The sequence below is a fragment of the Rhamphochromis sp. 'chilingali' genome, assembly GCF_963969265.1.
Source record: "Rhamphochromis sp. 'chilingali' genome assembly, chromosome: 9".
In the NCBI taxonomy this organism is placed as follows: domain Eukaryota; kingdom Metazoa; phylum Chordata; class Actinopteri; order Cichliformes; family Cichlidae; genus Rhamphochromis; species Rhamphochromis sp. 'chilingali'.
In genome coordinates this window covers 1,837,802-1,853,877 of record NC_137936.1, presented here as the reverse complement: position 1 = coordinate 1,853,877, position 16,076 = coordinate 1,837,802, and the positions used below count along the sequence as shown (strand labels likewise).

The 16,076-nt window shown below is 43.8% G+C and overlaps 1 protein-coding gene across 1 annotated transcript in view; it reads right to left on the bottom strand.

Moving 5' to 3' along the window:
- LOC308402210 (receptor-type tyrosine-protein phosphatase gamma-like) overlaps positions 1 to 16,076 on the bottom strand; it is a gene marked incomplete at its 3' end in the record, with an annotated part of 372,466 nt that overhangs the window by 48,290 nt on the left and 308,100 nt on the right. Inside the window, exon 9 of the mRNA XM_080890900.1 lies at positions 6,652 to 6,836. Within this exon, the coding sequence (XP_080747026.1) occupies positions 6,652 to 6,836 (185 nt within the window). The remainder of the gene's footprint in view (positions 1 to 6,651; positions 6,837 to 16,076) is intronic.

The window sequence follows — 16,076 nt, the reverse complement described above, 5'->3', positions numbered from 1 at the left end:
TTTATTGTTGACAAACTGAACGGTTTGTATTACAGTCTAGTCCAACTTAACTGAATGCAACCATCTGGTACAATTATAGCTATTCTGAACTATGCAATTTATGAAAACTATGCAGCCCCTTCAGCAACTGAAGAATTTGAAAGTACATTAAAACAAAATATAATTTTACATTAAATAAAAACGTTTTAAACTTAATTAAAATAAAACATGTCTTAAATTAAAATAAGTAAACTGTCATGTTTATTGCTGCCAAAAAAAAAGTTAAACACATTTGGACAGTGAAGGAATGTCAGGATTCTTGCTCAGAAAAAGGAGCTGATCAACATGCTCTGAAGTCAGAGCATGTTCCACTCTACAAAAACTTTTTTTGTAACAAAATATCGATTTCTGCTGTCCCTGTATCGATACATTATTAGCAAACAAAATTAGCAAACAAAATATCACGATACTACACAGTATCGATTTTTTCCCCCACCCCTAGACTGTAGATACAGAAAACAAAAGAAAAAGGTTTTCAGGATATGCAAGATTTGCTTTTGTCCTGGTTGTCTACATGAGGCAACAAGGGTCTGCAGCACAGGTTAGCAAGATTGTCACTGACCTAAAACAGAGGGAATCGTGTATTAAACACACTGTGCAATTATTAGCAGAGTAAAAATGCATTTTTGCACAAAATCAGGTTAATTAAGCAGGCGTGAAATGGAGGAGGAGCCTTCATTCTACAAAGACAATTGTACACACCGGCTCACTCCTTGGTGGCTGCTTGTCGGGGCCTGGAGCCTGGGGCTCGCTCGGGCCACTTCGGAGGTGGGGTGCCCCCGGCCTCTCGGCCTGGGGCTTGGTCACTCAGGCACAGCTGGCTGCCGGCGGAGCTCACGGGCGCGTCACTGCAACCCCCCCTTGGCTTCTGCTCCGCGGCTGCTGAGTGAGCCCTCATCTGGGACTCTCCTCAGCTCTTTCTGGGACAGTGGCGCGGCTGCCCCTCTGTTGGTCTTCCTTGGTCTCTTGTGTTCTGGGGGCCTCTGGATGTCTGGAGTTTTGATCTCCTCCATACCTGCTTCATGCCCTGGAGGACGGGGCTGTGGCCCCCCCACACCCTCTACCAGATCATTACATGAAGGAACCTTTTACAAACACAAGCGCGTCCATGCTCACAGGTGTACACACGGGTGATCACACCCACAAACTGCACCCTTTTTGGCTCCTACCTCAAAGCACACTGTGTTCTGTTGATCTTATGTGCTGCACAATAATGTTTAACATTTAGTATTTACTGTCATATTCCCATATATCATTGTGATGTTGTTTATTCTATTACTCTTGTTCTCTTCTGCTTGTTTTCTTTTTTCTTTCTCAACAGGTGATCCAGGTGATTGATATATGCATTATTTTTTTCTGCCCACTCTGTTGGTTTTTGTCTTTTGCCCTTCTCCCCCGTCCCTCTTCTCAGCTGTTTCTCTTTCCCTCTTTCTTTCTCCCCTTCTTTCCCCCAGTCAAATCTGTCCCGTATTCAGCAAGTGAAAATAAAATAAACAATAAAAGGTGAATCAAATGGACCATTACGGCAAGGCTGGGATGGTCAATTTGGTAAAGTAAATCCGTTGGGCATCTTTCTTTGCCTTTAGACAACAATTCTGATGCAAAAGAGCCAAACGGGACAGGCCAAAAAAAAGAAGAAAAAAAAAATACAAAGACAATTGTGTGACTACGAATTATTAAGCTGATGCTAGTCTATGGCACAGTACATATACAGAATCTGTTGTGTTATTAGACTGGTGTGAATGATTTTATATCAAATAGGCAGTGTTGGGAAGGTTACTTTTAAAATGTATTCCATTACAGAATACAGAATACATGCCCCAAAATGTATTCTGTAACGTATTCGTTACGTTACTCAATGACAGTAACGTATTCTGAATACTTTGGATTGCTTAATATATTATCATGCTTTTTACAACAACGTGAATGTACTATTGCTGTGTGATTTATTACTATTACTGAAGGTCTGCGACTCCGAACTGTAGTAAAGGGACCTCTGACTAATACGGCGGGGTCCCTGTCGGCTCGTAGCCGAAAAATAGCTTTACCTTGTTGTGTGGGTCAACTTTTCTGGCGAGAGACAGAGAGAGGCGTTGAAAGGCTGCTCCAACGAAACTTATTGTTTTCGGAGGAAAACACGAACACGGTGTACAGTTGAGTCTTAATAGCTTACTTACAGCTGGGCTCGTCAGGCTCTCTTCTTGGCTGCAGTGGTTATTATTATATTTACATGCTTCCAGCTCCCGTTTTTCCTCGATGACAACTCGTACCTTTCCACTCCCCTTTTTCTCCCTCCTCGCGCTCACAGACCCATAACGTGTATGGCAGTCCATTCTCCCTGCAACACGGACTACACTGCCCATGATGCTGCATTCTTTAGAGCTATGCTTGTAGCATTCTGCCTGTTAGCTTAGCACAACAACAACAACAACGAAAAGGCGCTCTCTCACCCAGGAAACACACAGTCGCAGAGAGAGAGAGAGAGAGCGTCGCCCTGTAACCATGGCAACCGTAACGCTGCCGCCTGGAACAACAGAACGTAGCTGTCAAACAAACCCAAACAGTCCTGACCCGCCACAATATGAAACAGGAAAGTACCGCAGTGTAATCCATTTATTTCAACAAAGTAACTGTATTCTAAATACCACCTGTTTAAACGGTAACTGTAACGGAATACAGTTACTCATATTTTGTATTTTAAATACGTAACGGCGATACATGTATTCCGTTACTCCCCAACACTGCAAATAGGCTCCCCTCCATTAAACCTATAAATAATACAATTCAAACTTGTGTACCCAATTAAATTTTTTTTAAAGTAGTTAAAGATGTGTGCTATATATTCTTCCTCAAATCCTCAAAAAAGAAGCCACATTCAGTCTTTCATGCATCTCAGTGCTGTTCTACAAAAAAACAACATGTAGCTGTGTAACTGAAACCCACTGGCTGTTAATGTCAGTGAGCCAGTAAACCTTAAATAAACCTAGAGCAAAATCATTAAGTTGTTAAACACTTTGTAAGCTCACTGTTATTCCCCTCTTTCCCTCCATTTTATATAAAAATGTATTTTTGTGCCATCAATCTTTTTTTTCCACTTCATTCATCTTGTATCTCATATCTTAAAGCTTATATTCAGTAGCTGCTGAATCAACTGCAATATGAAACATGCTTGCACTACTTTTTAATATTCATTTTTGTGTGGCTGCTCACAGGCATCCACACTATTGAAATCCTGTTTCTCTTTATTCTTTATTCCACTATAATCTAGTTGCTTTTTTGGCACTTAACTACTTCCTCAGTTTTCAGCCGATTTTCACCGTTCAAACTCTAAACTGTTCTGCTCTTTCTGCTAATGGGTGCTATGACTTTTGGTACTTATAACTATTATATCTTTTTAAAATATTACACTTTTTTCCTTTTTTTTTGTCCCATTGAAATGAATGGAAAACTTCCACGATTCTGCTAAAACTTAACTACTTCCTCATACTTTCACGTAGAACAACCATTCAAACTTTAAATTGTTCTCAACTTATTGGGCTATTCATGTATGATTCAGCTTTTTCATATCTTCTACCATTTTAATCTCATCCCTCTTTAAGTTTTCAGTTGCAAAATTGTGATTTTTCAGAAAATATATGCGTTGTTACGGTTGCTATGCAACTAACTCAGAGTGGACAGTTGAACTTTCTGAATTTTCTCTTCATGTCCGAACAACTTCTTGCTACTCGCTCAATTTCCACTCAACCCCCACAAATTATACATCAAAACGTAGGTATTTTTGCTGGCTTTCAGAAAATGTCACTATCATTGTTGTGGGATTTACAGATTTTTAGCAAATCTCCTCAGATCAACACAAAGTCCGACAACTCTCCATAGACAGTCAATAGAGAATTTGTTCAACATCACCGCTGGAATTCTCTAATGAGAGGCATTTTCAAATCGTCATAGCCTCAAGTTAAAACAATATATCTTCAGACACTCCTGACGCTCACAATTCAAGAATTTTTTCCTCACCTATTACCGTTTGGCCATGAATTATGTTTGTTTGAGGGTAGGAAATTCGTCCGTCGCTCAGATTTCTTCAGATTTCGAACTCTGGAAATTAGGCACTTTTTTCTCTCTTCATGTCTTTTTGATGGATTTTGACAGAGCCCTGAAAATGTCCATGACTGTTCACCAAAGCCTGCTGTTTCTTATGATGAAAGAATGATATTGATGCTCCATATAGATTTACAGTTACAAAACGTTGTTTGAGGGCAAGTCAAGGCAGTTTTTGCTTCGCCTCGACTGAGTTACAGTGTGTTACAAGTCACATATCTTTAATAATTTATACTTTAATTATGAATTATGAAGACCTGAAGATTCCCCCATCTCTTCTGAACAAAACGGTGTTAGAATGACCGTTCTAGCCTCTACGGTTAGGAAATTATGGCCATTTGTTCAAGGAGAATCCTGAATGTGAGAAATACACTGAAGAAAACTCACACCTCTCTCTGTGTCTGTGTGTGTAAGGGCTGACTACAGCAGGTGCAGCTAATTCGACTGACCTACATATACCAAGCCCAGACTCTCCACAGCTCCTGTTCCCTTTACTCTCTGTGTATGTGTGTGTCTATCAATATTTCTACTATGTTAAAGTATTACTGCTAAATCATACTACTTCTGCTAAATCATAGTATTTATACCAAATCATAGTATTCAAACCAAAGCATTGTATTTGTACAAAGTCATATATTTCTTCTAAATCATAGGAGTTGTGGTAAAATGCAGTATTTCTGCCATATCATTGTATTTGTGCCAAATCATAGTATTTGTGCCCAATTAATATTTCTGTTATGTTATAGTATATGTGCTGAATATAGTATATGTGCCAAATAATAATAATAAAGGATTGGATTTATATGGCGCTTTTCTAGGCACCAAAAGCGCTTTACAATTCCACTATTCATACACTCTCGCATTCACACACTGGTGGAGGCAGTTACAGTTGTAGCCACAGCTGCCCTGGGGCAGACTGACAGAAGCGAGGCTGCCATATCGTGCCATCGGCCCCTCTGGCCAACACCAGTAGGCAAGTAGGGTAAAGTTCTTGCCCAAGGACACAACGACCAGGACAGAGAGCCCAGGGATCGAACCGGCGACCTTACGGTTACAGATGCGATTCCCAACCCCCTGAGCCACGGTCGCCCCAAATCTTAGTATTTGTGCCATATTGTGGTATTTGTGCAGAAACATAGAATGTCTGCAAAATCATAGTATTTGTGCCAAATCACAGTATTTGTCCTAAAACACAGTATTTTTCCCAAATTGTAGTATTTGTGCAAAAACATTGTACGTCTGCAAAATCATAGTATATCTGCTATGTTATACTATTACTACTAAGTCATAGTATTTCTGCTTTGTTATAGTATTTGTGCTAAAATGTAGTATTTCTGCCAAATCATAGTATTACTGCTATTTCATAGTATTTGAGAAAAATTACAGTATTTCTGCTAATACATAGCAGGAATAAAATGATTTAGCAGAAATACTATCTTATAATACTTTTACTCAATTAAAGTATTTGTGCCAAAGTTTAGTATTTCTGCCAAGTCATGGTATTTCTGCTAAATCTTAGTAATTCTGCTCAATGACTGAATTTCTGCTATGTTGTAGTATTTTTGCTAGATTATAGTATTTCTGCTAAGTCAAAGTATTCCATGTAAATCATAAATCACAAATAATGTCTCAAATGCTACGATTTGGCAGGAAAAATATTATTTAGTATAAATACTATGTTTTAGCACAAATACTATGATTTATCACAAATGCTATGATTTGGTACAAATACTGTGATTTGGCACAAACACTGTGATTTACCAGAAATACTGTGATTTGGAAGAAATACTATGTTTTATTAAAATTACTATGTTCAAACTTTAAAAAATTCTGCTCTTTTTGCTAATGTGTGCTATGACTTTTGGTACTCATAACTTCTATACTTTTTGAGATATTGAATTTTATATGCAATTTTTTTGCCCATTGAGATAAATGGAACACATTGTCAGTGTGGTCATTGATTTTAGTTGCCGGGTCAAGCTGTGTTTTAGCTCAGTGAGATGAGCATCCGTTCTCGGAGCGGGAGGCCCGGGTTCAAATCCTGCTTATGGCAACAATATTTCAGTTCACAGTTAAACTTTTTAAACTCTTTTCAACACAAATTTCAGCTTCTTCACCCCTTTTCAAAAGAATTTTCATTTTTTTCACCCCTGAAACTTTTCATCTTTTTCAGCTATTTTCAGCAAACAGCTTCAGCGTTATAGCATCCATGGGGCAGGGATAGCTCCGTAGGTAGAGTGGTGGCCCCATGATCAGAAGGTCGGGGGTTCGACTCCACTGAACGGCTAGCCTGAGGTACCCCTGAGCTAGGTACCGTCCCTACACACTGCTCCCCGGGCGCTGCACTGGTGGCTGCCCATTGCTTCACTGGGTGAATGCAGAGGAACTATTTCCCTATGAGGACTAACACGCACACTTTACACAGCATTTTTGCAGGAAATGCAAATTTTTCTAGTTAAAACTTAGCATCCACCTATAATGTGGCTCCAACCCTGCAGTCCCTCAAAGACTCACCAGTTTGTGTTTGGCATCCGTTAGGTGGGTCTCTTCGTAGCTGTCATCATGGGCCGTCCAGCTGTAAGATACCAGGAAATGCTGGATGGGTGAGTGGTAGGTGACCTCCGGATGAGCCCAACGCACCACCAAAGCACTGCCATTGACATGCTGCACCTTCATGTTTATGGGAGCACTACTGCAGACTGGGAGGAGGGTGGAAGCAGGGTCAATGAAAGTCACAAGTGAAGTTGTGGATATGTGCAGAAAGAGCAAGAGGGAAGGCGTTAAAGTGCAAAATATAGTAGCCGGAAAAAGAAAGGTATGCAAGAGGGAAATGAGGAAGGGTAGGTAGGAATAAACAAAGCAATGCAATCAGATGGAAAAAACAACAATATTTATGAAAGGATGATGAATAATGAAGAATATGTTAGTACAAAGAAGAGGAGTGATAGGAAAGAAGAAAGAACGGAGATTAAAACAATGAGAAAATGAAAAGGAAAATTACATTTAAGAAAAATTAAAAGCAAAATGGAAGGAAATGGAGAAATTATAGAAATAAACATAAGAATAGAGATGAAGAAAGGTATGAGGAAAATAAAGAAAAGAGTGGAGAAAGAAGTAAAGAGGAAATGGGAAATTAAGACAAGTTACAGGAACAGATTATAAAAAGGAGAGTGAAGAAGGAAGTGAACGTAGAAGAATGGGCATGAGAAAGAAAAAGGATAGGGAAGATATAAAAATATGTAATGTAAAGGGAGAATGAACGAGGCAGATAATGATTAAAGACAGAGAGAGAGAGAGAGAGAGAGAGAGAGAGATCATTTAATGACTGAATACATTGGCTCAGCTTGTCTTTCAGATACACTCGAGAGGGAGGAAGAGCAACATAAATAAATGACAGGACTATAAAGTCAAATGCACAAATAAATGCTTTACAGGTATTGTAGCTGTAGATTCACATGGCAGCATCTGACCAATCACAAATATGGACAGGTCTACTGATCATTTTTTCAACAGTACATGGTTCTGGGTCTTTTTCACCCAGCATGTTGAATTTCATGTTTTTTTGTATTATTATGTTCTAATTTGTTTAGTCTTCAGTTAGTTCTGTTGATACTGAGTTCAGTTCCTCTATTTAGTTCTTGTCTAATTTCCTTCCATGTCTGTTGGTTTTGGTGTCGTGTCTTCAGTGTGCAACTCAGGTCCCCTGTGTCTAAGTCTCCCTTCCCCTTTGTGTGTCTCAGTGGTGTCTTTGTCCTGTGTCCTGTCTCCTCTTGGTTCCCCTTGTGTCATCTGTTATGTGTTTTCTCCCTAGCTGTCATGTTGTGTGTATTAGTTTCTTAGTTATGTCCATGCTCCATCTACGTTTTCTATGTCCCTGATGTTATGTCAAGCCCATGTATCTCTGTGCTTCCTGTTTTACAACAGTGTCGAGTCCTTTGTCATGTTGTCTGTATTGTCTTTTTGTCTCCTGTGTCAGGGTCTAGTTCTCTCGTTTCCCTGTGTTTTGTGTTTTAGTTTTCCCAGTTTAGTCAATCAGTCTAGTCTAAGTTCACATTTTGCCTTTTATTTATGTTAACATTATCATTTAAACAGGCAATACCTCTATACTAGCAAAATAAGAGATAAAGGGTTGCCACTTGTGAAAAAATTTGGCTGTGCAACCTCTCAACGTGTATTTAATTTTTTCAAGTTTTAAAAAAAACATGACATCTTTAAGTCAAAGGAGCTTGCAAAGACTGAGAACCTTCACAGACACATGACATCTTTAAGCCTAAGCTTAAGGAAATAGGAGGATACTTAACAGACTTCCTTTTTTTTTTTTTTTTTTTTTTTTTTCCTTTTTTTTCTAAATGACATCAGAAACAGCAGTATGCGACATTACGTGATGGCAGAGCTTCAGTTCATCCTTTGTCTTTTTTTTTTTTTTTTTTTTTTTTTTTTTTTTTTAATAAATAGGACAGGGGGAATGAATGAGAGAAAGAGGGGGAGAGAAAGAAAGAAAACCAAAGGGGAGAAGAGACGGTGAGAAGGGGGGGGAAGAGAGAGAAAAAAAAAAAGAACTCCTGGGTCACCTGTATGGAGAAAAAAAAAACAAGCAAAAAAAACAAACAGAGGAGACAGCAAACAACAAAGAGCAACATAATAATAGAGAAAACAAAGCACCATCACAATAAACTAGCTAGTCATAGATATCAATATTTACTAAATAATAAACGATATTGTGCAGCTCGCAAGATAGACAGCGCACAGTGTGCTTTGAGGTAGCAGCCAAGAAAGCTTTAGTCCGCGTCTGTGAATACCCATGTGTGCATACCTGTGTGGATCAGCATGCTTGCATTCCAAAGGTTTCTCCATGTAATGATCTGCTAGGGAGTGTGGGGGGGCCACAGCCCCGTCCTCCAGGGTGTGAAGCGGGTATGGAGGAGATCAAAACTCCAGACATCCAGAGGCCCCCAGAACACAAGAGACCATGGAAGACCAACAGAGGGGCAGCCGCGCCACTGTTCCAGTAAGAGCTGAGGAGAGTCCCAGATGAGGGCTCGCCCAGCAGCCGCGGAGCAGAAGTCAGGGGGAGTTGCAGTGACGCGCCCGTGAGCTCCGCCGGCCCCCAGCTGTGCCTGAGTGACCGAGCCCCAGGCCGAGAGGCCGGGGGCACCCCACCTCCAAAGGGGCCCGAGCGAGCCCCAGGCCCCAGGCCCTGACAAGCGGCCGCCAAGGAGTGAGCCGGTGTGTACCCGGACGCCCACCCCCAGACACAAAGAACCACCAACACACCGACACCTGAGGGAGTCCGCCACCGGCAGGGGAAGTGGTGGTGGGTGGAGATAGGCCTCCAAACCTTGGAGGGCCTGAGGTGTCCCCAGAGAGGTGGCGTCTGATACCCAACCTGACATATAGACACAGACATACAGGCACACACAGACACAAACATCCATTCCCACCCTCATGCTCTCATATGCACTCACTCCACACTCAACCAACGTGGAGACAGACATAAAGAGACGCTGTACACACAATCACACTCCCCAAGCGTACTCTACAAACCGGGTCTAGGTACCCTTGCCCCTGGAGGGGGGAATTGCACCCAGACCCAGGTGGTGTTACCCTTTTCCCTGCGGTGGGGAGAGGCAGACCACCCCGACTCCGCAGCAGCAGGGAGGCCCCACACCCCAGACCGCAGTCGGACGGCCAACTCCTCCTACTAGCCCTCCCGCTCCAGCAGGCCGCAGAGAATGGGGGTGGGAGAAGACTCCAAACCTCCCTCCACCCGCTCATTGTAGTGTTGATGCATATGTGTTCTAAGGTGCAATTAAAACCCAGGAGGGCATGGAGCTACCTGCCAAGGAGCAGCAGGTAAGCGCATAGTCCCTCCTGCTAGCCCTCAATGACTAAGTGTATTTAAAATTGAGAGGTGGGCAACGACGTCAGGGGTGAGGTATACACCCTGATGGTAATTTGGACTCCGTGATTGTGCCCACCCCCAAGATCCTATATGTATGTGTAATGAGAGTGTGAATAATGTGAATGTCTAAGTTGTGGGATAAAATTGAGGCAGAGGCAGCCAGAAGGGGACAGGGGGGGGGGGGGGGGGGTAGCCTCCTCTGCACCCTGGTGACATACCCCCACTCCAAGGCCCTGCATGTGTGGGTGGTTGTGGAGGAGCGGGAAGAGGGAGGCAGCTGGAGATGGGGAGGGAAGGAAGGGAGGGGCAGGTAACCCCTCCCTGGGGCCAGCTCCCCCGCTGACCCCAGTAGGCACTCCCACCCTCCGCGACCCGCCAGGGAAGGGGGGCCCAGGCCCATCAGACCGGGGCCCAGTGCAGTAGCGCCCTCCGGCTCCACAGAGCCCTGGACAGTCCACCCAACCCCACCACAGAGAAAACTGCACCCACCCCACCATCCACACATCTTCCAGACTACATAAGACGGTAAACGCCCAGGCTGAGATCTACCTCCACCTCTCCTGTATCTCCCCCTCCTGCAGAGAGTTCCTGAAGAGAAGAAAGCTCCTGCAAGATGTGACCATCCCCCCCACCAGTTGAAGAGCCCCCCAGGCGGCTCGACGCACCGGCGGCACCCTGCTCCAGGGCCGGGCCCCCATGCACCCACCCGCCCACAACCCCGGCAACACACCAACCAGGACCCAAGCCCCCGAGGCCCGGCCCGGGCCCCAGCCCAGAGACGGAGCGCCCCCAGAACCTCACGCCCATCCCGGACCCACCCAGGGGCAGCCAGGTTGCCAGGTCAGTAACCCACGTCCGTCAGCACAGACCCTCCCCTAGCCCCGCTGCATGCAGCCGCGAGGAAACAGTCACCTGAGAGCCAACAGAGCCCCCAACCGGACGTGACCGCTACCCCGGGTTGAGCCCCCCAAGGAAGATGCCTCCGGGGAACCCCCCGACGCCCTAAGCCTGTCCCTACCCCCTCACCAATTCCAGAAACTGCCGGAGAGGACGCAGAGGCAACGGTGAAAAACTTCATTAAAATCCACCTGAAGCTGCCGGAGGACACCGTAAAGAACATCGACTTCGATAGAGTACATCACTTGGGGGGCGCGCGGTCGCGGACCGGGAGACCACGGCCTATTGTGGCCAAATTCAGTCAATTCAAACAGAAGGAACAGGTGAAGAGTCGCGGCAGAGAGCTGAAAGGTACTTAACAGACTTCCAACGCAACAATATTAGATGTCTCGCTAATAGGGATGTGAAGGCAATAATATCCTTTTGTGTGGAATAAAGTGTAAGTGAGCGAACAGGAATCCCAAATACAGCAATCAGAGGACAAGGATGAAGAGTTACCCCAAGAACAGTTGACATAATAGCAAAATACCCTGTCCAGAAACCTTGTAGCTCAGGACACAGAAAAAACATGTGGCTAAGGTGGCAAGGAGAACCATGGCATTTATCACATTTATTTTCCACTTCTGGATACAATTCAGAAAGTCTAGAATTAGAGAAATGCACCCTGTGTATGACCTTAAATTGAATAAGTCCAAGACAAGCACAGGAGGTGGAAGATCGTACTCTCGCTATAGCCTGTTTCCAAGACTCCTCATGTATTTGAATTCCTAGTTCTCCTTCCCGTGTACACTTAAGCTTAACATTAGAGTGGTTACTAAAAGACAGAATAGCATCATAGAGTTTCGAAAAGGTTCCTCTGTGATGAGGAATAAATGATAATATTTAATGTTTTGAACCAAAATTCTTATTAATTGAAAGCTTATATATATTGCTGATTTAGGTGTTTCCTTATTTTTTCTTTTCAGCAGTACATTTGCCAAACATGATGATAAACTTGGATAGTCTGGAAAAGCACGTTTAAATTTGATTTTGGTTTTTTCATTGATTGGGCGAGGTCACTTAGGAATGTTTTGCAGCAAGTGTTTCTTCACCATCTACAACCAGGCAGCTGTTGAAGTGACTTAAACTTTTTGTCAAAGGCGAGACATGTGAACTCCAGGTTGTCACCGTTTTATTCCTTAGTTATATTTTGGAAGGACAACTCAAACCAGACCCAGCAGAAACTTATTGGCCAGTCTCTCAGAATCAAAAGCAACTCCAACATTTCCTAGGTTTCCCAAACTTCTACTGTAGCTTCATCAGGGATTTCAGTAAGAACGCCCTGCTTTTAACCCAACTCACCTCCACTAAAATCTCCTACCAGTTGAACCCCTCTGCCCGACTGCCTTTGACCATCTAAAACAACATTTTGCCGCAGCTCCCATTCTATCTCAACCTGATCTTTCCTGCCAGTTCATCATGGAAGTGGATGCCTCTAACTCCAGCATGGGAGTTGTACTCTCTTGGCAGCAAGAAAGTAAAATGCATTCTTGTCTTTTATCGTCATCTTACCCCTGCAGAGCGCAACTATGATGTAGGAGACCAAGAGTTGCTGCCATCAAGATCGCTCTTGAAGGGTGGAGGCACTGGCTGGAGGGGGTGGTCCCTTCATCAGACAGGTCACAAAAACCTGGCCTAGCTCCAGTCAGCTAACCGGTTCAATGCCTAACAAGTCAGATGGGCCCTATTTTTCATACTGTTTAGGAATATCAAACCAGACACTCTCCAGGAAATTCTCCACCTCTGCCAGCAGAATCAGTCTTCCTCTTTTCCTCATTTATCATTGGCGTCCTCACATGGGTGATTGAATCTGCCATCCACAAGCTTAACAGACCGAACCAGACCCCATGAAAAATCTACAGGGTTGCCTCTATATCCCTTCTGCTGTCTGGGCACACACCACCAAATTCACCTGCCAGCCTGTAATCAACTGTGTTATAACCTTCATTCAACGTTTGTTCCAGTGACCTGCCTTGATTAACAATGTCCACGAATACGTCTCTGCAGTCTCTGTCTGTGCACAAGAAGAGTCTTCCAGCTCTCCTTATGCAAGTTTGTTCAGACCTTCCCCAACTCTTTGTCACCCTTGGTCCCAGATTGCACTTGATTTTGTCACTGGTTTTCCACCCTCTTCTGGCAATATGGTAATACTTAACATAAAAGATCAATTTCCCAAAGCTGTTCATCTCATTGCCCTGTCAAAAGTTCTCTCATGTCAGTTTGTCCTCCCTTGGATACCAACCACAGGTTTTACCATCTGTTGAAGGTGAGCTTTTTCCCCCTGAATCCCTGGAGCCTAGTGTTAGGAAATAAAATATATAATCTGAATGCTGATTAGTGTGTTTTATGAGAGTCCCAGACTTCAGTGTAAAACTAGGTTGTAGGCTGACAGGAAACTGCATGCTTTTGCAGAAGCATGGTAATTGCAGAAGAAAGTGAAACCAACTAGGCTGTTTGATCGAAACTTAAAGTGTGGTGTGACGTAGAGAGCAAGTATATAAATAACTAGGCTTCCGTTTGTGCTTCAGACCTGAAACCATTGTTTTTCTTGTGACATTACCAATAAGTCTGATGTGTCACATGGCCCTCTTCCTATTGAAAAAACAAAAGTTGTATCCAAGATGGCCGACTTCTAAATGGCCACCATGGTCACCACCCATCTTGAGGAGTTTGCCCCCTCACATATACTAATGTGCCACAAACAGGACTTTAATATCACCAACCATTCCCATGTTATTACGGTGTATCTATATAAATGGCCCACCCTGTATAACACTTTACTCATTTTTCTTAAAAGAAACATGTTATATTACTTTCTCGTTACTCCATAAACCAGCCATCTCCAAACCGTTTGCACAAACTTGGGAGCAGAATATCTCTGTATGCTGAAGCATTAATAATTCATTTTAGTCGAACAAATGAGCTGAGCTGAACTCCTGAAAAACACCCCCACATCATACTGCAGTCAGACAAGTATCGTTCTCCTGGAAACCCAAACTCATGCACCAGATTGCAAGACAGAGAAGCGCGATTCGTCACTCCAGAGAACATGTCTCCAGTGGGAGGTAGTGAGGTGGTGGTCCACTCCTGAGTTCTACAGTTTATCCTTCAGAACTGTGGGAAGAATGGTGTTAAAGGAGACTGGAGAAATCAAAGAACATGATTCTCACAGTGCTGCCAGCGGTCTCTAGGTGAGAGAGGGAACGATATAGGAGGTGAATGACGGCACCATGCGCTCCGATGCCAGGCTGGTAGGCAAACTGAAGTGGGTCCAGTGATGAGCTCACCAGGGGGCGAAGCTGTGCCAGGACAAGCCACTCCAAGGTCTTCATCAGATGGGATGTCAGCCTGAGTGACCGAGCCCCAGGCCGGTCACTCAGGCGCAGCTGGCTGCCGGCGGAGCTCACGGGCGCGTCACTGCAACCCCCCCTGGCTTCTGCTCCGCGGCTGCTGAGTGAGCCCTCATCTGGGACTCTCCTCAGCTCTTTCCGGGACAGTGGCGCAGCTGCCCCTCTGTTGGTCTTCCTTGGTCTCTTGTGTTCTGGGGGCCTCTGGATGTCTGGAGTTTTGATCTCCTCCACACCTGCTTCATGCCCTGGAGGACGGGGCTGTGGCCCCCCCACACCCTCTAGCAGATTATTACATGAAGGAACCTTTTAAAAAACAAGCGCGTCCATGCTCACAGGTGTACACACGGGTGATCACACCCACAAACTACACCCTTTTTGGCTCCTACCTCAAAGCACACTGTGTTCTGTTGATCTTATGTGCTGCACAATAATGTTTAACATTTAGTATTTACTGTCATATTCCCATATATCATTGTGATGTTGTTTATTCTATTACTCTTGTTCTCTTCTGCTTGCTTTCTTTTTTCTTTCTCAGCAGGTGATCCAGGTGATTGATATATGCATTTTTTTTTCTCTGCCCGTTCTGTTGGTTTTTGTCTTTTGCCCTTCTCCCCCGTCCCTCTTCTCAGCTGTTTCTCTTTCCCTCTTTCTTTCTCCCCTTCTTTCCCCCAGTCAAGTCTGTCCCGTATTCAGTAAGTGAAAATAAAATAAACAATAAAAGGTGAATCAAATGGACCATTACGGCAAGGCTGGGATGGTCAGTTTGGTAAAGTAAATCCGTTGGGCATCTTTCTTTGCCTTTAGACAACAATTCTGATGGCAAAAGAGCCAAACGGGACAGGCCAAAAAAAAAAAAAAAAAAAAAAAAAAAAAAAAAGATGGGATGTCAGAGCCATCAGCCTGTAGCTGTTGATGTCCTTGGGATGTGGAGTCTTTGGCACTGGTACAACACGAGATGTGCTCCATCGCCCCACCCAGCTGATCTGCACAGGACCTGACAACCCTTGAGCTGATGCCATTTGGGCCCGCTGCCTTCTTGGCTTTAATCCTCTTCAGTTCCTTCCTAACCCGTATGGTTGAGAGAGAAAGGCTGGATCCATCTGGATGTGTACTGGGTGATGTGGTTGGGGGTGGGGAGTAGTGAGCAGGGTGAGTGGAGGAGGTGTGAAGTGGCTGAGGTGTCAGGAACCACAGTGGCAGTTTACAGAGAGTACAGTGAGCACGAGAGTCCATACAAACAATCCACATGCTGTGAGTGTGTAGATATTCCCGAATCTACCTAACACAGCTCATCAGAGTAACTCTAGAAAATAAGAGAGTTCAGCTCACTGCCCTATTATATTGTCCGTGACACTACCAGTATAAATGTTTATATCATATAAAAGTGTCATATTGGGACATCATCGGTATAGGAATGCCATGCATTTACGTTCCCACAACTACAAGCCAAGCCTAGTTACATCTGAGTGCAAGAGTTGTGTGTCAACCTCCAATGATTTATGTCCACATGTACACACTTCGAGTGTGGCACTAGTAGTTGGGGATGTACAACACAAAAGTATACAAATTAATCAACCGAGCATCACTATCTGCTCTCCCTGTGAGAGGAAAATGCTTAAAGTAAGTGGTTCAAAACCCAACTCACAATATCCCAGCTTAAAGTCTTAAGCAATGCTGTTATATTTAAGTTAAAATGTATAGGGAAAACACTACTTCGGCTACTGTCACAACTATTGCAGAATAATGCCGTT